Here is a 22,130-nt window from a genome sequence, read left to right on the forward strand (position 1 = left end):
GCATTCACCAACTCTTTCTCTGTGTGAACCTGACATGCAAACACAATTTTATTTTAAAGAAACTATTTATGGAAAAAAAATACAAATTTTCCCTCTTTGTCTCTAACTTCGGCACTTGACCGATTTTATCGAACAATTATTTATCCTTTGGCATTTGATACTTAAAAAAAAATTAGAGAATAATATATAAATATATATTTGTTTCAAAGTTTGAGTTTTATAATATCTAGGTCTCTAAACTCGACATTAGAGTTCATGAGATTTGAAAAATGGTTTATATAGTCCCTATTGTAGCTAACAAAAAATTGACTTGATGTTTTTTTATGAAAAATTGATAATGGTTTCAAATATATCATTTTCTTTTTTTCAAATTCTAAAGATCAAAATGTCAAGTGTGAAAACTTAGAGATCAAATACTACCAAACGTAAACTTTTAAGACGTTTATTTTTGCGTTTGAAAATAGGGCAAAGCATATATAACCATAGTTTCCTTTTATATTGAAATAATAGTGTAAATGAAAATTTAAAGTAAAAAGGGTATTGAGAATTGACCTTGGTGGTCCAACAATTGCCTTCACGGTTGTCCATAGCATCGACGATGGCAGTATAATCCCAATTCTTGATAACATTGTAAGGGCCATCGTGAATTTCTACTTCAATTGTGTATCCACCGTTATTGATTAAAAATATTATGTTATTTTGCCCCAACCTTAACATTGTAGACACATCTTGTGGAGTCATCTGCCAAAATTAAATAAGCATTCCATGTATTTCAATAATAATAATAATAATAATTAAATGGGCTTAAATTCATTTTAAAATATTTTAATTGAACTTTAGAATAAAGCATATGAACAACAATAAATTAAATTTAGAATAAGCTTATCTATTATATTAAAGTTAACCTGAAAGCTTCCATCACCAATACAAAGAACCACACGCTCTTTTGGCGCAGCTTGGGCATATCCTAAAGTTGCACCCAAAGACCATCCAATTGATGCATACAACAATTGTATCTCATACCTATGCATTTCATATCATAATCAAGTTGCTAAATTTACAAATTTTAAATTTTGATAACCAAAATAAGATTTAAAGTTGTGAAGAAACTACTTTATATATATATATATATACCCGCATGATTTTGGTAGTTTAAGTTTTTGAGAATGAAACCAAGAGTCACCCGTCTCAGATATCACAGTCATGTTATTGGTCAACATTTTTTGAATATGTTTGAAAAGAACATTGACCCGCAATGCCTCACCCAATTCGGATTGTGGTGGATCCGACTCGGGTATATAAATTCGGCGATAATTCTCATAAGCTGTTAAATTGGGTTTGAGCCGCTTAGTTAGAGCCTGAAGAAAGTCCTTCATTAAAATCAACCCAAAACACGATCCATTTGGAAACATGACGCGGTTTGGTTCTACGATAATGGCTTTATTTTTTTTGTAGGTAAGAGAGTAGCCAATGGTTTCCAGTTCGTCTAAAGTGGCTCCTATGAAAATTGAGGCATCGGCTATTTCCACCGTCTCCCCACAGAAGGCAGTGCTGATTGTTCCCCAATAAGTTCCGATGAAATGAGGGTGGTTCTCGGGAAACATGCCTTTTGCCGATGGTGTAACGGCAACAGCGTAGCCACAAGCATCGGCTAGCTCTAGAAATACGGCTTGTGCTTTGGCGAGTCGTAGCTTCTTTCCACCGATCATTACAGGTTTAACGGCTGTATTTAGAAGATCAGATGCTTTCTCCACTGCCATCTTCAAACACAATTGATTACTTTGCCTATGATAACATTAAGTAGAAATTAATGAAGGATTAACATTTTTTGTTTTTTGGAAATGAGTGAATTAAATTTAGGATTTGGAATATTTTGGGAGAAGAAAGATTTACTTGGGAGAGAGGGAGAGAGGGATGAGTTGTTGAGCAGAGAAAGAAGGATGAGGAATGGCCACCAAATTGCAACAAATGCTAATGTAAACTGGTTTGCTTTCTTCCAAACATTTGGATATTGCTCTATCTATTTGCCACTGTGCATCTTCCAGATTGTCAATAATGACCTATACCAACCATAAGAAAGGAGAACAAGAAGAGACATGAAAATCAGATGAACTCTTCAAAGTTCCAATATCAAGGAGATGTATAATTGTTGTCGTTTATATACTGAAGATCACTTCTGTAATTTTCATAGCTACTGAGATTTTGTTTGCATCATAACAATAATATCCATCTAGAGTTATTAGGACATAGCCACACATGGCAAACTTATTTCATTAAGATTAAAACACCTGTTTTTGGTATCTCTACTTTGGAGTTTGTTTAAGTTTAATCTTGTGCCTTTAAATATATCATTTTAATTCTTGTACTTTCAATCAATTAGTTTATATTTAGTCTCTTGAAATTAACTTTTATGATAATTTGATAAATAATAGTAATAGTTTTCATAAAGAAAATAAATTGGAAAGGGTTGGATACGTGGGGGAAAAACTTTTCTCGATGCCAAATTCAAAAGATTAGTATCGAGAGAGGGGTACCCTTCATGATACCAATCTGATTTAGCGTCAGGATAGGTTAGCTATCCCAACACCAATCTAGTTTGGTGTCAGGAAAGGTTTCAAAATTTTACATATTTTTATTTTTTTCAGATTCCTTAAAATTTGGAGTCGGGAATGGTCTTTTTTTATATAATTTTTTTCTAATTTTCTAAAAATCAAACCTATATTTTTTTAAATGAAAAAAAGCGACGATTGAAATCTACTTGAATCTTACAAATTTAAATAAATAAACTAAAATCAACAAATTTTATATTAAATTAGTTTTTCTTACCTGGCATACAATTTAATTTCACAAAACTAATTACAATTACATTTTATCCATAAAACATAAACCCCAAAATGCCTACAAAATACAAATGTACATTACATAATATATCCAGAAAACATATCTTGATTTTTCTCTACTTCATGTTTAAACATAAACTCCAAGATACCTACAAAACACAAATAGCAACATTAATACAAAACTTAAACATAACTAGCATTTATCTATACACCAGTCTCAAATTCAATATAAAACATAAACATTATAATATTAATAACTTCAAATAAAATTTTAACTCTCACGACCTCAAACTAAATGTATTTATTCATATACCAAACTCAATTCAATATAAAACTTAAATTCAACTCAAACTTGAAACATAGTTATGTTTTACCCTTATACCAACTTTAAACCCAACCTAGAAATATTAATAACTTCAAAAAATCTTAAGCTTATAAATATAATAACTAATAATTACATTTACAAATAAATAACGACCTTTAACTGAAACGTGATAATATAAACTACTCTTTACCATCAAATTAACTCCCGCCAAACTATGAATCTAACCGCAAAACATAACGGGTAATTTATTTGAAGCCAAATATCACGAAAAATTGAGATACCTACAAAATACAAATTTAAATAATTCTAATGATACTAAATAATTAACTTTGTATAAATACATCAGCTACGATTTAAAATTTATTCAAAACTTAAACATAACTGTTCATTTACCCTTATACAACTTTAAATCCAACTTGTAATTGAAATAAACTTTATGCAATCCCCCTCCCCAACACACACTTTAATCTCAAATTTAATCTCAAACTCAACTTAAACATAACTATATTTTACCTTTATATCAATTCAAACTAAATTTAAATTTAAATTCAACCTAAAAATATTAATAACCAAATAAAGGCCATTTTCTTCTCTCCCAACCAACTCTCCCTCTCCATTAAACATCAAAGGTATTACAATTCAACTCAAATTTAAATATAACCAGGCATTTACCCTTATACCAATTTAAAACTTAATAAACATTCACCACTCTAAATAAACTTTAGGCAGCCCCTACACACTCAACATCAAAAGATTAACAGAAATATTGGCCAACACAAGTTAACCATAAAAATGTCAACAATATTGATCAACAACAAATTAAGATTAACCATTTAAAAAAATCAACAATAATTACCAACAATACATAACAAAAATTTGAGTAAATTAGCATAATTTTGAGGTAAAATCCATTTTAATTTTACATTTCATTCAACGCATGAAATTGTTATCAAATAAAGGCAAAATAATTTACCTCTTTGCTCATCAAGTTCCTTGAGATTATCCTACAAACCAAACCCGCAATCCCATTTTAGAATACCAATATGTATAAAAAAAATATATTATTAAAAAATATGACATTACACAAACCTTTGAAGCGACACAAAATTTAGGAGAAATTACAGTTGAAGGTTTTTAAAAGGGATTTGGAGCGTATGACAGATTTTATGGTTCGATTTTAAAAAATGGCAAAATTGACAAATAATAAGATTTATCGCAATTTACATGACATACACATGACCACAAATTTTCAAATCTCTATTTTACCCTTGTTAGGTCGTAGCTTTTATTATTGATGAAACTACAAATACATAGTAAATATAGAATCATAAACAATGATGGGGTTTTGTATACATGGTAATTGATGATATCTTAGTTCTCCATTTTTTCTCTAATAAATTTATTTGAAAAACTAAAAATAAGCGTCTTCATCAAAAGAACCACTCTTCCTGATTTTCTTCATGTAGTTAATCTTTCAATGTTGATTTTACTATTAATTTAGATTTTATTTAACAACTTTTTGAATTAATCTCACTTGGATTAAATATCTAGTGTTTTTCTACCAAATTTATATTTTAAATATCCATATATTATCAAATTTCATTTATCTAATCAAATTTTAACTTTATTCAAATGTTTGAATTGTTTTTCATTATTTTATACATATTCTTAATAGATTAACTGGATATTTTTTCATATTTTTTAAGGTTTAAATTATTTTATAAATGTTATTAGATTCAATTGTCCATATAAATTAAAGGACTACCCTTATAGACAAATGTTCATAACTCACTCAAGATTGAGGTCGAGTTATCTATGGTCATCCTATGAAAGGTTAATCTCTTCAATTAGCAGTGGTATAAAGAGACATTAATCATTTCATAGTCCATTTTTATACAAACTCTTTGCATAGGTTACCCCCATCACATTTCTCCACATAATGATTTTAGATCAAATCGTTTGTAACACTTAAAACTCTTGTAACATTTACAAAGTGACTTGTATCTGTAGTGTCACCAGGATAAGGCACCCAACCTTATCCATATACTACAGACCATTTAGGTTATTATTGGAGCATGATTCACCTTTATGCCTACCACATACTGTTCAAATTATAAAATGGAGGGATTGAATCTTGTGAAGAAGTGTGTGAACGTTCCTGCTTCAATATTCGTTGAAGGAAACAAGAACAAAAAATAAATGAACATGGTGTAATTTTATAAAAGAAGATAGAAATACTCACTTTTGAAGACAGTTCTTCAAGCGATTCTCCTATCAAGATGTTTCGAACACCACCATTAATGTATCTCCACTATTTCCGGTAGAATCGTGGCTTGTAGGAGCCCTTTTAGAAGTATGAAGGAAGGAGAGAATTTCTTGAGAGAACCACAGAGTTAAGACTAGAAGGGAAGAAGAAGATGCAAGAAAAACAATTTTCTTATCTCTTTCTTCATTTCACGTTGAGTTAAAGGAGAGAAAGTTATTCCTCTCCCACTAACTATCAATAACTCTCCGCATGGGGAGTTATTATTTATTTATTATTATTATTATAAATTAAATAAAAATTTAATTTAAATTAATTAAATAATATTTAATAAATCTAATTTATTAAATTACATTTCATATTGTAAGATCTCCTTATTTTAAAAAATCAATCTCTTATTGTTCAAGAGATTCATACTTAAGCTTCATTTTTGTCAATAAAAGCTTTTTTACTTTCTTATTTTCTAACTCTATTCTCACACATAAGCTTAAACAAATTTGTTTGCTTTACCTAACATTCTTTGCGTTGCGAGGATTGAGTTTATGGGACAATTTAACTTAAAAAGGTAATAGTTTGATTTACTCTCTCAGTTATCAAAAGCAATATGTAGCATACCTCTTCAAAATAGTCCACCAAAATAAATATGGTTGAGAATATTGACATGTATAAAATTCTCTCTAAATGAGTGCTACTTGATTATTCTTATATTCATCTCAGATTCCCTTTTAAATGAGCTTGTCTGCTTAATACAATTGGAATAATATAATACTGGCATAGATCTCAATATACCTTCTACATGGGCTCACTAAATCTAATGTAATTGGAATTATCCTTGTATCTATTCCAATGATTAAAAAAAAAAAATCTTGATTCTCATGACTTATATTATAGATATTGATTATTAAGAATGGTGAAAATAAACAAGATTGTCATTATAGAGTCTAAATTTTTTTTTTCAAAGTTCTCAAAAATTAAAATATATATATATTTTGTTCTTCATACGAAGATTGTTCATTTATTTCATGTCAACATGTAGTTATGGTTAAAAAAATCTTGCATATTTGGTCAATCATACCAATATCTTGCATCATTTGTGCAAACACGTGCACTAAGTTATACTTAGGTTTTAGAAATCTTGGTCAATATTATTTAAAATTTCTAGCATTCAACACATCATAAATCTTAGATATAAATTTCACTTACCATATGTATTTGATATACTAGTATAGTCTTGACATATACATACACATTATTATTGCATTACTAAGAACAATAAGTTTTGAACAAAGAGGCACTTTACATCATTAAATATAGGGGCAAATGCAAGAGAAGATTGTTATGCAGTAATAGGAACCATGAATTTTGAGCGAAAAGGCATTTTACAACATTGAATACTTGAGCAAATGCCGGATAAGTGATGCGTGGAATTATCATGCGATAGTGTGAGTATGCGATGATGTGTGTGTTATGCGATAAACATGCAAGTTTTCTTAACAAAACCCAAGTATAAGCCTTCTTCGGTTTCCTAGTAAGTCCAGGGTCGAACACAGGGACTACTAAGTAGATATGCTACAGACTCTTTGATTCTATTGCGGTGGTGAAAAAGAAGTGGATAGTGTTTTGATTTAAATTTCCTATGTGACGGAGTTGAATGCGGAGTGATGAAAGCGTAGAGTTACAATAAGTATGCGATGAAGGGGTTGAAAAGGGGTTTAGCTAACATTTCCCAAGATTGTGCACAAGTTATGTGAACAAGCTATATACAAATAACAGTACTACATTTCTCAATGCAGAATATCATAATTCCTATTTCTAGGACGCATGCGATGTATATGCGAAAACTGTCGATAGAACTTATGTCTAAGTCTCTATTCTTGCTTATGATGAATGACGCACACATAAGACAAGCTGACCGCATATCATCATTCCTATTTCTAGGGCGCATGCGATGTGTAAATAGAAGATAGAACTTATTCCTAAGTTTCTACTCTTGCTTATCCGATTCTAAGCTGACTCTCCCAAGCCTAGATTCTGTCTTTAGACTACTCTCCCAAGTATGTCCAAAGGGTGAATGATGTATACATAAGACAAGATGGTCGCATAAAATGTAAATCTTAAGTCATGCTAGCTAAGTACTTCTCAACCCATTCAAAAATTTAGCTACTCCTGCATGGTGTAGAGAGGTCGAACATGAATTGAAATGAAGTTTCCATTTTCTACAATTAAAGTACTGAATACAAAATAACAAATTGATTTGAGAGATAAGAAGCCCGGTCAGCAATGTCTTGCTTCCCCTGGCCTTTTACAATGCTCTTTATCACTTCATCTCTGTTCTAAATGTGGATTCTTGCTCTCGCAAGGGTTGGCCCTCTCTCCTTTGTATTGCTTTCTGGCAATCTCTTGATCTATCCGGGAGCAATTTCTCTCAGCTTCATCTCGTCTTCTTGCTCTCTCCATCCTCTATGTATATGTATATGTATGTGCGTGGATTTATCGGCCAACCCTTTTCTCTCTGGTGGCATTTGGTATTTATAGAATTCAAGGTGAAGCAACTTTTCTTACTAATGATTGCAATGATGGGTGGCATTAATTTCCCTACTCTATTGCAACGTTTAAAAGTCACTAAAGTTTAATGTACTTGCTACAGTGTGGCTTTTAACGGCTTGTCAACTGAATGCAGAATCGATCGTCATCAGCTTTACGTCCCATCATGATTTATTATGTTGTCGCCTTGATGCGAGGTCTTTATGCGATCACCTCTTTAAGAAACTTCTCATGATCGCATGACTTGTGATCGCAACTTCAAGCGCGCTGTCGCATTGTATCTTTGGATCGCAATTTCATATCGTCATCGCATTGTACCTACACAAAATAGGTAAATTAACTGCTTTTATGCGATGAGCACTCGCGATCACAATTCCTTTTAGTTTGGCATTTTCAGACATGATATTGCCTATTTTACCATCTTATTCTTTCATTGTTTTACTTATTTGAGTTGTAATAAGTTGTATTTCTACTAGTTATCAATAAGGTTATTCTTTCATTACAAGAAAATATGTAGCTATGGCTTAAAATGATTTTTGCATTTGATCAGTCATGCCAATATCTTTCATCAGCAAGCACATGAACTAAATTCCATTGAGGTTTTAGAAATATTGGTCAAAATCATGTGAAGCTTTAGGCATTCTATATGCATCATGAATTAAGGACATAAACTTCACTCTCCATATGCATTTCATATACTAGTATAGTCGTACATAACCATTATCATCGTATTACTAGGGATCATGAGTTTTGAAATAAAACGACATTTTACGCTATTGAATATTAGGGCAAACGTAAATGCAAGGTCAATCATTTGTCTTGCATGCATTATTTAAACCCCATTTAATAATCATTGGTTTTTTGCTTTTGTTTTTTGAAAATTAAGCTTATAAACACTATTTCTATATTCAAATTTTTTCCTTTGCTATCTACTTTTGACCAGTGGTTTAAAAAATCAAGTCAAATTTTGAAAACTAAAAAAAATAGCTTTTAAAATTTTATTTTTGTTTTTGGAATTTAGCTTAGAATTTAATCACGTGTAATTAAAAAAAGATGCAAATCATTGTAAAAGAAAATAAAGAGAAAATACGCTTAATTTCGAAAAAAAAAAAACAAAAGACGAAATGATTACTAAACGAGACGTTAGTAATTCGTTTTCGCAGGAGTTATGCTTATAAACCATCCTTCAATTTGCATAATTATATTGCTTTCATTGCCAACAAAAGTTCTAAAAGGAAAATTGCATGCTTTATCTTTGCATCAGTTCATAGTTTACATACATGTTGCATTCTTTACACAAAATATAGTATTCGTTTGAAGCTTTTTAAAAAAATTTCTATCATTCTTTATTGGATTCTTGAATCATATGCTATTGCCTCTTGAAAAGAAAACAATCATTGTTTTGCATAGATGATTGAATCATTTTCATAAATGTCATGCTCATGAGAAATTAATCTTTTAATCGACATAGACACAAATTAAATGATACCCTTACCAACGAAAGGTTCAAAAGACACGTTGCATGTTTTATCATTGCATCAAGTCATAATTTGCGCATCTCTCATTTCATATTCAAAATAATATTTTCCTAAGCTTTCCAAAGATCCTTTCATCATATTCTTTGTGAACATTTTTAAAAAGGTGTCATTATATGTGAAAATAATATGGAAGTACCTATCGCACATCAAACATTGTTATGAACAATATCACTGTATTCCACAAAACGTTCAACAAACGTAAATAACAGATAAAAAGAACACCAAGAATTATTAGTTGAGTGAAAAACATCCAAGTCTGTGAGACAGTATGCTCAGGAAAGATAACTTTACTAATATATATGATAAACAATTACAACATAGTACTTATTGTTGGATTTAGTGTTCTAAATCTCATGGATCTTATAGTTTGTAATTTGTATATACAAATTATTCATTTAATAAAATAAGCAATATTTTATTCAACATTTAGAACACATTAAATCAAACCAATAAACTAAGATCCAAGATTATTTTATGTAGCTTGAACAGTATTTGGTAGATATACAAATGGATCATGTTCAAGTAATAACCTAAAAGGTCTGTAATATATGGATAAGGTTGGGTACCTTATCCTGGTGACACCATACGACCCACTTTGTAAGTGTTGCAAACGATTCGATCTAAATCGTTCATGTGGAGATATGTGAGTGGAGGTATCTTGAGTTTGTATAAGATCGGACAAAGAAACGATCGACCTTTCTTTATAACACTGTTAATTGAAAAGACTAATATTTCATAGGATGACCATAGGAAACTTAATCTTAATCTTGAGTGAGTTATGAACTCCTATCCATGAGGGCAATTATTTGAATTGTATGGGTGAGAGTGGCTCGAGTCGTCAACTCAATAAGACTACCATTTTGGGAATTTGTTCAAATAGAGAGCTGGGAACATAACTTCATAAGATAGAATGCACTCCTTCCCGTGATTGCAGCATTTTCCAGTGTTGTTTAATTCTCGAAAAGGATCTTGAAACAAAAGAAGATTTATAATATACCAAACTGCTCTATTACTAAAAAAACATAGAAACAGTGGTAAGTGTGAGGTCGAATCACAGAGAAGTCAATAAGTAAATCTCTTTTAAACTAAATTTGACTATGAAAGCAGTAAAAACTGGGTTTTGGTTTTTGGAAAAATTGAAAACATGCAAGAAATTAAAATGCAAAGGTTAACTGTAATTTAGGAATGGAGCCCATTTAATTTTTAGAGCAAAAGGGAGAATTCTATGCAATTTCTCTCATGGACCTTGATAGTTAGACAAACGTTCAATTCATGTGTGCACAACTATCAAATTGATATGATTTAACTAGTCTTTACAAAGGTCAATAACAAATTAAAACAAAATCAATCAAGTATCCTAATTATCAATTAAGGTCGGAAAGTCAATACCTTAATTGAACTATATGCTCTTAATTCTATTGGGTTCTCAGCAATCATATAGAATTAAAAATCATATGCATTAAGAATGAGGATTCAATTGTGTGATTAACTGACCAGATAGCCTTATTCAATTAACCAACATATTCTTCGAATCTAGATTAAACATGCATTACCAAGATTCAAGACTAGCCTATAAATCTAAGCATTCACATCAAATCTTTTGCCACTAGAGTGATTTCAGGTACAGACGAATACAAAGGAAACACGTAGGATCAAAATCAACTAGCTAAGACATGCGATTATGATAGGTTCGCCACTCCAACACATAAATATAAATCTAAATTATAGCAAGATTCAAAGAAAGCATGAAATTGAAGAATGTAGAATTAAATCAAAGAAATCTCTAGAAAATTGCATCAAACCTCTTACTCAAAGAAATTAGACAGATATATCTCCTAATCCATAAACAAATCAAGAACGATCATTCAATCCATCGATTACAACCCAAAATAAAACATAAAACTAACCTATCAATAATGAAAATACAAAGTTGAAAGAAGAAAACTAGGTCTCTTCTCGGCCTCCATGAATTTCAGCATTCTTTTTTTAATCTAAATTAGAAGGAAGTATGCAACGCTGGAAAGAGCATTGCAACACTCTTATTGATTCAGCCCTTAAGCATTGTGCATGTGTTGCAATGATGCTTCGACGCTCACTTGTGATAGGCGTGTGCATGCAGACGCTTGGATTCCGTTAATGATCGCAATGTTGCAACGCTAAAGGTAGTATTGCGACGCTACCTTGCATCCTTCGCTTCTACCATTCAACGTTGCACGGGCGTTGAAGCTATGCATGTTCTAGCATTGCAACGCTCTCCACAGGGGCAGTTTGGTCATTTTCACTCCTTTGAAGTCCGTGAACATCTGTCTGCTTTATTCCTCCCGCTCAACGCCCTTCTATGCTTATTGTTTATGTTCAAATCAGCTCCAAATTACTTCAAATTAACATCATTTCTCACGAAATAATTAATTCTATCTCTTGGTTGTTCTACACCTACAAAATAAGACAATTAACACATAAAATCCAAATATTAATGTCTATTAATTAATTTAAAATAATTATGAAGTAAAATTTTAAAGTTAATTTTAATAGTGGTGAAAAAAAGATGAAAGTTAATTATTAATAATTCTCTTAATTCTTTTAACAATTAATTAATAGAGATTAAAACTAAAAATAAACAAAACTTATACTTTGAAGGTATAAAACTCTAACATTTTGAAACTTAGGGGATTAAATTGAAATCAAATTCAAAATTTAAGAACTAAAAATAATATTTTGAAACATTAGAACTGAATGGAAAGTAAATACAAAATTTAGGAGACCACAAAAAGAAAAATTCCCTAAATTAAAAATTTTAAAAATTCACATTAATTTTGGGATTGTATTTAAATATTGGAAAATGAGCCAACTTATTTATAAATATAGCAAAATGTGATTGTCAATATGTGATAGATAATGATAGACATCTATCGTGTCTATCCCTAATGTCTATCACTATCAAACAATGACATTTTACTATATTTGAAAATATTTTCAATAATTTTGTCATTCAAAGCAATTACACTCAGTTTTCTAATCCTTATTCTCTTAACGAATTTTCAAAGGAAAAGTAACCAAATGGCTTTGGAGGTGGCAGTAGAAAAGGCAGCTCAACTCCTAAACAGTGCCATAAAACCAGTCATGATTGGAGGCAAGAAGCTGTGACCCGCCAAAGCACAAGAAGCATTCATGGAGCTAGCCGACGCTTGTCGCTATGCTGTCGCCGTCACGTCCTCAGCAAAAGGTATGTTTTCGGAGTATCACCCTCACCTTTTGCAGCGAGACAGTGGAAATAACCGATGCTTCAAGCTTTGCCGGAGCCACTTTAGACGAATTAGAAACGGTTGCCTTCTCACTTACCTACAAAAAGAACAAAGCCATTATTGTAGAAACAGAACGCGTTGTGTTTCCAAATGGGCCGAGTTTTGGACCGATTTTAATGAAGGATTTCCTTTCGGCTATAGCTAAACGATTGAATCCCAATCCAACGGCTTATGAGAATTATCATCGGATTTACATAGTAGAGTTGGGTCCATTCCAATCGAATCCGGGTGAGGCTTTACGAGTCAACGTTCTTTTCAAACATATTCAGAAAATGTTGTCGAATAATATGGTTGTGATATCTGAGGCAGGTGATTCTTGGTTCCAATGTCAAAAATTTAAACTACCGAAATCATGCGGATAAAATTTATTTTCTTCTAAAACTAACCAGTTTTTAAAAAACTAAATCGATGATTATAACATGAAATGGCTTTGGATAAAGTGTAGGTATGAGATACAATTGCTTTATGCATCTATAGGATGGTCCTTGGGTGCAACTCTAGGATATGCACAGGCTGCACCAGAAGAGCGAGTGGTCCTTTGCATTGGTGATGGGAGTTTTCAGGTCAATTTTTTGCTTTTACTAAATTTAAATTCTATTCAAATTTTAGGTTGAAAGATATATTTAGTCATTGAACTTCTATCAAACTAACTTAGTCTAGACTTTAGTTGATAATAATTTAGTCTATATACACGGTCAAAGATGTTATAATTTAGTCATTAAACTTTAATAAGTAACGATTTAGTCCTTACACATATTGTAACATTTGAGTCTCTATTGTGAAAAATTTTCATCAAAATTAAGTGTCAATTTTTATTATGTAACGAATAAATCTTTATAATTTATAAATAAATTCGATTCCGGATCAATTTATCAATCTACAAATATAAAAATATCATTAAATATAATAATATATTTTTTTATAAGGACAAAATCATTACAAATTGTAAAGTATAGAGACTAAGTAGTTATTTGTTGGAATTTAAGGATTAATTTATTACTGATTTGAAAATATACGTGTTAAATCATTACCTATTAAAGTTTAAAAAAATATTCGTTACTTTCATAACAATTCAATTCAAGGGTCAGAAGTGTTTTTAATCTTTTACTATTTAAGATTATTTTGAATTAATACGTTTTATTCTAGTTAACCAGAGAGAGAATATAAAAGCATATTTTTGTGCTAAGTTTAAAATTATTGCAATCATTTGAATATTTTAAAAAGAATTCAAATCCAGTTAAATATTAACATTTATTTAAATATTAAAATTTTTTCAAATAAATGGAATGATTATTGTGACAGATGACTCCACAAGATGTATCTACATGGATAACATTGAAGCAAAAAGAGTCAACGTATGTAACTTCCTCCGATGGTACAACAATGGCGTCAAGATAAAACTATTCCGACGGATTATTTACTATCAAAGGGATAACGCATCTATCCCTGCAGTCTAATAACCAACGGTCGGGCGTATTCAGCTATCCCGATGATATCATGATCGTCAGGCTATCTTTCTCTTATCTCGACGGTCGAAGCAACACCGTCGAAGTAAAATTAAATTCTCTTGATGGTGGTCGAGCAACCATCGGGAGTAGTTTGATTTTTAAAGAATAAGAAATATAAATGAAATGATTTATGAAAAATTGTTACAATTCGACCGACGGTATGGAAGTAACTGTCGGGATAACACTTGATTTTTCTGATGGTCACTCAAATACCGTCGGACTTTGTGACGTTAGCCCGACAGTATGCAGAGAGACCGTCGGGTGATCATTATTACAATAAAAAATTTATGGAAAATGGGGAAGTTATGCTGACGGTGGTGTAAGAAGACCGTCAGGAGGTGTGGAGTATGCCCGACGATATGCGAAGGACCGTTGGCCCATGGGTATTAAATTAAAAATTAGGTTGGAATTTGTGAATTTATGTCGACGGTTGTATCAGAACACCATCGGCAGAACTTGGTGTTAGCCCAACGGTTTGCATGTGACCGTCAGGAGTGTGCAACTCCCCTGACGGTTTTTGATTTATCATCGGGATATTTTCATTTCTCCTGATGGTTTACCAGACGACCGTCGGGAGAAGTTCGTTTAAAACCCTCGCTCAACTTCTTCATCCTCTATTTTTCTTCTCCTCCTTCTGATCTCCGAAACGATTTTTGATCTCCCTTACTCATCGTCTAGTCACCGTCCAGACGCCGTCAGCTCACCGTGTAGTCACTGCCAGCTCTGCTTCAATTTTTGGTAAATCTCTTCCCGTGTCTTTTGGAACTCCCATGCATTAGATTTCAGCTGTGTATTAGTTGTACTCACTTGTAATTGGTCATAGTTAAATCTTAGGTATTGATTTACTTTAAGGACTATATTGAGTCTAATTTCCATTTGGTTTTTATGTGTTTCATTTAGTTTCTATTTAGTTAAATCTAATTTTTATTTAGTTTTTAACTTTGGATTTAAAAGGGGTTTTTTTTTATGTGTTTCGAAACATTTTCTCAGCAAAATTACTCTTGGGTCCTATATTGAGTCTAATTTCCATTTACTTCCAATATTTCAAAATGTTACGGTCCCCTTTGATAACTATTTCGTGGTTTAATTTTTTTGTTTTTGAAAATTAAGTTTGCATACCTAAGTACAATGGTTGAAATCTAAAGATAAAATAGAAATTGTATCATAATTAAGTTTGCGTGCATAGTTATGAGAAATATAATAAAACTTAATTCATTATAATATTTTTAAAATTAATTAATAGACATCAACATTAAATAAAGTGAGAATTTAGTAAAAAACGGAAATTGTAATATTTCAAATATGATTGTTAGAAGTATACATAGTTTTTACAATTTTAATATGAAAAGTATTTAGGTATATCCTACGTTGCATCTATCTTCGTCCAACTTATTCAAAATCAGTAGAAATTTAGAGGTGGAATGAGTTTAAATAAATTTAATTTTAAAAAACCTAAATTTAATAACTAAATGGTCACTAAGTAGGTCTTTAATCATATTTGCAGTTTATGTGATGAATTTCAAATATGATTGTGGTGACAAATATTAATAAAGTATATAGTTTATATTCTCTAAGGTTGTATTTATTCATGGAATTTATCCTTAGCTACAATTTCAGTATGAAAAGTTGGTGTACTGTGGATTGTACTTATTATATGTGCAGACAATCAAATTAAATAACTCTTTTTTTTTTCTTTTAACATATTTTTGAGTTTTTTTTTTCTTTTTCTTTTTTGTCATGGGATTGAAGTGTCAACGTCAATAAAAAAAAACATTTTTTGAAATCATTTTTACATATAAATATATGAACAGAAACACTTTTAAAATAGATATAAAACAATTTTATTGTTTAAAAAGAAAATTGATCAAAACTTAAAAGGACTTTTTCCATGTGTTTCAAAACAGTTTTGCTTTTTGTATTTACAAAGATAATTTAAAAAGCCATTACAAACACACTCTCTTGATGAGTAAAAAAACAGTTAAAAAGAAAAAGAAAACAATCAATATTTTTTTAATTAAAAAAAGGCAATCCAACCAAAAAAAAAAAAAAAAAAGAAAGAGAAAGAAATTTCACCCAATAAAAACAAAAAATATAATAGAAGAAGAAGAGGTATAATTTGGGTTTGGTTTACCTAAAAAGTAACAGAAGAAAGAGCATCTCTTCTAACAAGTGTGGTTTTTAAATTAGGAACTCATGCATGAATCATACAAGCCAATGATTCCCACTGGTTCAAGCTCATTGAATCTCCCACAAATATTATCTTCTTCCCTCTCCATTTCTCCAAAAAATTCAACCCATTAAACCTATAAATTCGATTTTCAATTTCTAATTAATCCTCTATTTTTCTTTTTCACGACATGTTGTCTTTCATCTCATTTCTTACCTGGAATCCCACACCCGAAGGGCTGCCACCGATACTTGAAGTACAACTTGTTGGGACGATCATACTTTTGGCAATTAAACTGTGGAGTGAGCCTGAGCCTGATTGGCCAATTGGACTCTTAAAAAAAGTCAATTTTTAATTATCCAACCGACTGTAGACCCATTCTGAAACCATCTTATGAGCCCGATTAGCCTAATGGGCATCTTGAAAGTCCATTATAAATTTCATAACTGTAGACTATTCTCCAAAAAAAAAAATAAATAAATAAATAAAAGAAATAAATGAAATGAAATTAAAAGTTAGAAATTGGAACTATGTGTTCTAATATAATTAATTGTCTAAATCATATAGGTTCAACTTATTGCATATATTATTAAGAGTGGATTAAGATTAGGAACAAGCTATCAACTGAGTATGCAAAAGGAGTACATTAATTTCCTGAAGTTGCAAAACTTCATGTTAATAACTCGGAAAAAACAAGAACATGCTCCTCTTTAGTTGGGTGCCCATTGACATGAATATATCCTTCAAAAAATTGCTCAAGAAAATCTTGTCACGGCCTGTTAGGATGGATTTTGTGACACCGTGGTGCCAGATAACTTCCTCTATAAACAACTCATCCACTTATTTTGCCGTGAATGGATGTTTGAGAGAAATAAAATGGGTGTACTTACTCAATAGGTCAATTACCACCATGATAGAATCAAAATGGATGTACTTACTCAATCGGTCAATTACGACCATGATAGAATCATAACCTCCTGCTTTCAGAAGTCTTATAATGTAACGACCCGAGTTCAGGAGGGGTACATGAATGAACCAGTATCACATCCGAACGAAAGAGATCTTAAGGACATGAAAGTATGGTTAAGAAAGGCATAAAAGAATTGAAAGTTACTACCTATACCAACAACGTGCACCTTCCTTTTCGGTGGTTTAATCATAAGAACTCCAAAGTTAAGCGTGCTTAGCTTGGAGCAATCCTATGTTGGGTGATATTCTAGGAATTCTCCTAAGATGCATGTGAGTGAGGACAAAGCATATTGAAAGGATCCGTATTGGTTTATGGGGACAACTTTCACTTCTAAAGCCTTCAAGGCAAGGGAGAAAGAAGTAAGGATGACATAGCTAGATCATAGGGGACGTAGGGGAATGCCGGGGCCATTAGGGGTCGAATCCGGATTCCGAATCAGGAGGCCTACTGGTGATAAGGATTCAGTTTTGTTTCTTTTGCAAATCTCACACCTCTCAACATACTTTTTAATGTCTACCTTCATCCTTTGCCAAAACAATTCTCCGTTCATTCTTTTAAAGGTTCTCAGGAACCTCGAGTGGTCTCCTAACACCGAGTCATGGAATGTGTGTAATAAGGATGGAATCAATGTAAAGTTTCGAGATAGAACTAACCTTCCTTTGTAAAGCAGGTGGTTGTTTTTCTATTGATACTTAGGCTTTTCATCAGGATCTAACTTTAACATGGCTATTATTTTTTTTGGAGATCTTCATCTTCCTCAACTTCCTTCAAAGCCACCTCCACATCCAGTAAGGTCGAAGCTGTTAGAACATAGGCTTCCGTTATACCAATGACACAAGATAAGGCGTCCACTGCCTTGTTCTGTAACCTGGGTTGGTATAATATCTCAAAATCATACCCCAATAATTTAGTTAACCATCTTTGAAATTGGGGTTGGACCTTATGCTACTCAATAAAAAATTTAAGTGCCTTCTGATATGAAATTACTGTGAATAAATTTCCCAACAGCTAGTATCTCCATTTTTGCACCGCCAGGACTACTGCTATTAATTCTCTTTCGTATATCAATTTCTCTTGTGCTCTCGGAGATAGTTTTTTACTGAAGTAAGCAACAGGTTTGGATTCTTAAGATAACATTGCTCCTATCCCAAATCCGAAGGCATCCATATCAATCACAAAAGGTTTCGAAAAATCGGGTAGAGCCAAAACCGGTATTGTCACCATTGCTTGCTGTAACTTCTTGAAAGCTTAAGTGGCTTCTTCATCCCATTCAAAAGCACTTTTCTGCAATAACCGAGTTAAAGGGGCTGTAACGTTGCCATACCCTCACATGAATCTTCGATAGTATCCTGTAAGCCCCAGGAATCCACAAATCTCCAATTCATTCTTTGGTTGGGGCCATCCTATCATTTTCGTAATCTTATCCCCGTCAGCTTCTACACCATGGTGTGATATCCAATGCCCCAGATACTGCATCCTTGATTGGCAAAAAGTACACTTATGCTTATTGGCATATAACTGATTGTCTCGCAGAATGTTGAAAACCACTCCTAGGTGTGTCTTATTGAGTAGAAATGTCTGGGTTATACACTAATATATTGTCAAAAAGCACAAGTATATATTGATGAAGGAAAGGTCAAAATACCTCATTCATTAGCGACTGGAAGGTAGTAGGGGTGTTTGTTAAGCCGAAAGGCATCACCATGAATTCATAGTGTCCTTCGTGAGTTCTAAAAACGGTCTTTTCAATGTCCTCTTTTTGCATCTTGATCTAGTGATACTCATCTAGAAGTTCTTCTATCACGAGAATAGGGAACTCATCTGAAATTGTGGCTTGATTTAATTTTCTATAATCCATGCAGAATCTCCATCCACCATCCTTTTTCTTGACCAATAATACCAGACTGAAGTATGGACTGTGGTTAGTCCCAATTATTCCGCTTAACACATCTCATCGACGAGCTTTTCGATTTCTTCTTTCTATGCGTGGCCGTACTTATAAGGTCTAGCGTTGATAGGTTTTTGGTTTTCTCCCTTCACTATCTGATGATCAATGGATCGTTTCGGGGGAAGGGTGGTGGATGTCCCATATACGTCTTCATTTTGTTCTAACAGGGTTTGAATCATCACGGGCAACTTTTTATACCCCTCATGTTCTGGTCCATCCTCTATCTCCCCATTTCCTTCAACTTCTAAATTCTAAAATTCGATTAGGAACCCTTGGTTGTCTTCCACCCATATTTTCACTAAGGTTTTAAAGGATATTTCTAATTTTGTAAAGGAAGGGTCACCTTGTAGGATTACTTGTGAGTTGCCAGCTAGAAAAGACATGGTCAATGATGGCCAATGAATGCACATAAACCCGGTGGTACACAACCACGACATCTCTAGCACCATATCCATTTGACCCAAATCAATTGCGAGGAAATTGGCTTTCACTAGTAATTCAGGAAATTTCAGCTCTACAAATTTGCAAACTCATTCTCTTTGTATTGCTGTCCCATTCCTGATAACTACCTCAAACTTTGTCTTCCTTATTACCAGTAATCTCAGTTTTTTTCATGATCTTCTGATGAATGAAATTGTGAGTTGCCCCATAGTCGATCAGTATTATGACTTCCCTACCTTTCAATGTACCTTAGTTTCATTGTTCCCCTTGCCGAAAATCCGAACATTGATCTCAGAGCTATTTCTGCTTTCTCTGTTACTTCGATTGCCTTCAACTCTAGGTTTTCCTCTTCTTCTTCTTTCTCAGCCTCCGATTCATCTTCCTCATTCGTAATGAACAACATCAACTATCGATTTTCCTTTATTCTCCAACGATGGCCCATTGCGTATTTTTCGTTACACTTAAAACACAATCCTTTCTCTAATCGATCTTGGAACTCACTGTCCGAAAAACATTTCATTGGAGGATTGCGCTTTGTGTAGTTCCCTTTCACTAGAATTGAAATATGTTCATCACTAGGGTTTTATTGATCATAATGTTCATTTTTTCAGTGGAATGACCATCTTTTTTTCCGCGTTGGGCTTCTTTTTTATTCGGCCTAACTATTCCTAGGTCCGATATTTAATGAGACCCATCGTATTTGATTCGCAGCAGTTGTGCCCCCAAGCTCCCTTCTCCGATGGGTCGAAAATGCTCGAACATCCGTCTCTTCATTTCTTCGGAAGTAGTAATGGCTTTCCAGTTGTGACTCCATCGAAACCAGTCCACTTTGTCCGGTGCAAAGCTTATTACCGCCACCTTAACCTTTTTCGCATTCGACAACTCATGAATTTCGAAGTAATGTTCGATCCTATACACCCACAATTTGGGATTTTTTCTTAAGAACATAGGGATCTCTAGACGTTTATATTTTCTATTATCGGTTCCCCCTATTCCTTGATTCTAAGATGAATTGGTCTCATCCAGCTTCCTTTTCAGCTTCAATCGAGATCCGTTTGAGGTGCCAAAATCCTTATTCCTCCAGCTTGGTTCTCTCGTATTTCTTCAATAACCTTTTCAATACTCTTGCATAGTCCCAACAACATATCCTTCATTTCGAAAATCTCCTTCTCATTATTCTCCATTCTCTCTTCCATTTGTTTATGAGCCATTGCCCTAGTTCACCCCAGGATTGGTAAGCTTTGATACCAATTTGTTATGATAATAAGATGAAAATAAGTTTTCAATGTAGTACAAAATATTCCAGAAAGTTATCTGCTTAAAAACAAGTAGTCACAACTCTAAAGAAGAAATAAAAACGACCTAAATAAAGAAACAAGTAGTCACAACTTTAAAGAAGTAACAAAAACGACCTAAATAAAGAAAGCAAACTAGCACATTTGAGAGAGTTGATGGTCCTCTCCTAAAAGCTTCCCTCAGCTTTTCACCCAAATTATTCCCTGCCTTCGTAGACTCTCAGACTGTTCTTTTTATAACAACCTTGTGGTCCTTCAATGGATTTCTTCTTCTCCCATATTCTGTATTTCCTGTGTATTTCCTTTCTTGCTCCTCCTTTTATACTTGTAGATAATCGGAGGTTTAACATGATACTAGAAAGTTTGACAGATAGATGATTTTTTGAGTTAAAAATGTGACCTTGTGAAACATTTTAAAAATCAGATTAAAAAGAAAATTTAGGTAAAAGTAATATTTGTAAGTTTAAAAATTCAAAAATAGAAAATGAAATACAAAATACTTACAAGGTTTAGGCTTGTCATTTTTACTTATATGTTGGAAGCCAAAGCTGTAAATTAGTACATTGCAATTCACTTATTCAAACAAAATTATTATTTTTTGTTCTGGTGTGTTATGCAAACATTTCCCTTGCAAGCTTGGGTTCGAATTTTAAGTATAAGACACGTATAATGCATGTATTTATAATGTTTATGATAATTTCTATGATAAAATTTAAATTTCAATTGAGAATTAATTTTTCTTTTAAGTTCAACTAGTAAACAATGGTCACTAAGTGAAATAATAAAGAAAGTATCTAAAACTATATACTTATTGTGAATGTAAAACTATATATTTATTGTTTATTCTACGATATATTAATAAAAAATTATATCATGTAATTCTTGATTTTTCAAGAATTTTAATTTAACTTAGAAAGGAAATAATTTCGAATCATTGGTCCAATAAAACTAAAAGGTATAAAAAAAAAAAAAAAATCTAATTTGTATAG

General features: G+C 32.3%; 1 protein-coding gene and 1 pseudogene across 1 annotated transcript; one reads left to right on the plus strand and one right to left on the minus strand.

Annotated features, from left to right (window-relative positions):
- Nucleotides 1-292: 292 nt before the first annotated feature.
- Nucleotides 293-2,189, minus strand: LOC150037369 (pyruvate decarboxylase 2-like). The gene is made up of 5 exons (XM_090311977.1): nt 2,175-2,189; nt 1,894-2,060; nt 1,135-1,785; nt 906-1,023; nt 293-741 (listed from the first exon to the last, which is right to left on the minus strand). The coding sequence occupies exons 1-5, from the start codon at nt 2,187-2,189 to the stop codon at nt 403-405; spliced, it is 1,290 nt and encodes a 429-aa protein (XP_090168103.1). The 3' UTR covers nt 293-402.
- Nucleotides 2,190-7,765: 5,576 nt separating this feature from the next.
- LOC150037370 (pyruvate decarboxylase 1-like) lies at nt 7,766-14,210 on the plus strand (annotated as a pseudogene).
- Nucleotides 14,211-22,130: the final 7,920 nt, after the last annotated feature.

The sequence above is a fragment of the Benincasa hispida genome, chromosome 3 (assembly GCF_027475165.1).
Source record: "Benincasa hispida cultivar pf3 chromosome 3, pf3_genome.v1.1, whole genome shotgun sequence".
NCBI classification, from domain to species: domain Eukaryota; kingdom Viridiplantae; phylum Streptophyta; class Magnoliopsida; order Cucurbitales; family Cucurbitaceae; genus Benincasa; species Benincasa hispida.

What these genes read in the sequence shown, in the direction of transcription:
- LOC150037369 (XM_090311977.1), bottom strand. An exon ending in CCTCTCTCCCTCTCTCCCAA is followed by an intron (nt 1,786 to 1,893) that starts GTAAATCTTTCT and finishes ATGTTATCATAG; the next exon opens with GCAAAGTAATCAATTGTGTT. An exon ending in TTGGTGATGGAAGCTTTCAG is followed by an intron (nt 742 to 905) that starts GTTAACTTTAAT and finishes TAATTTTGGCAG; the next exon opens with ATGACTCCACAAGATGTGTC.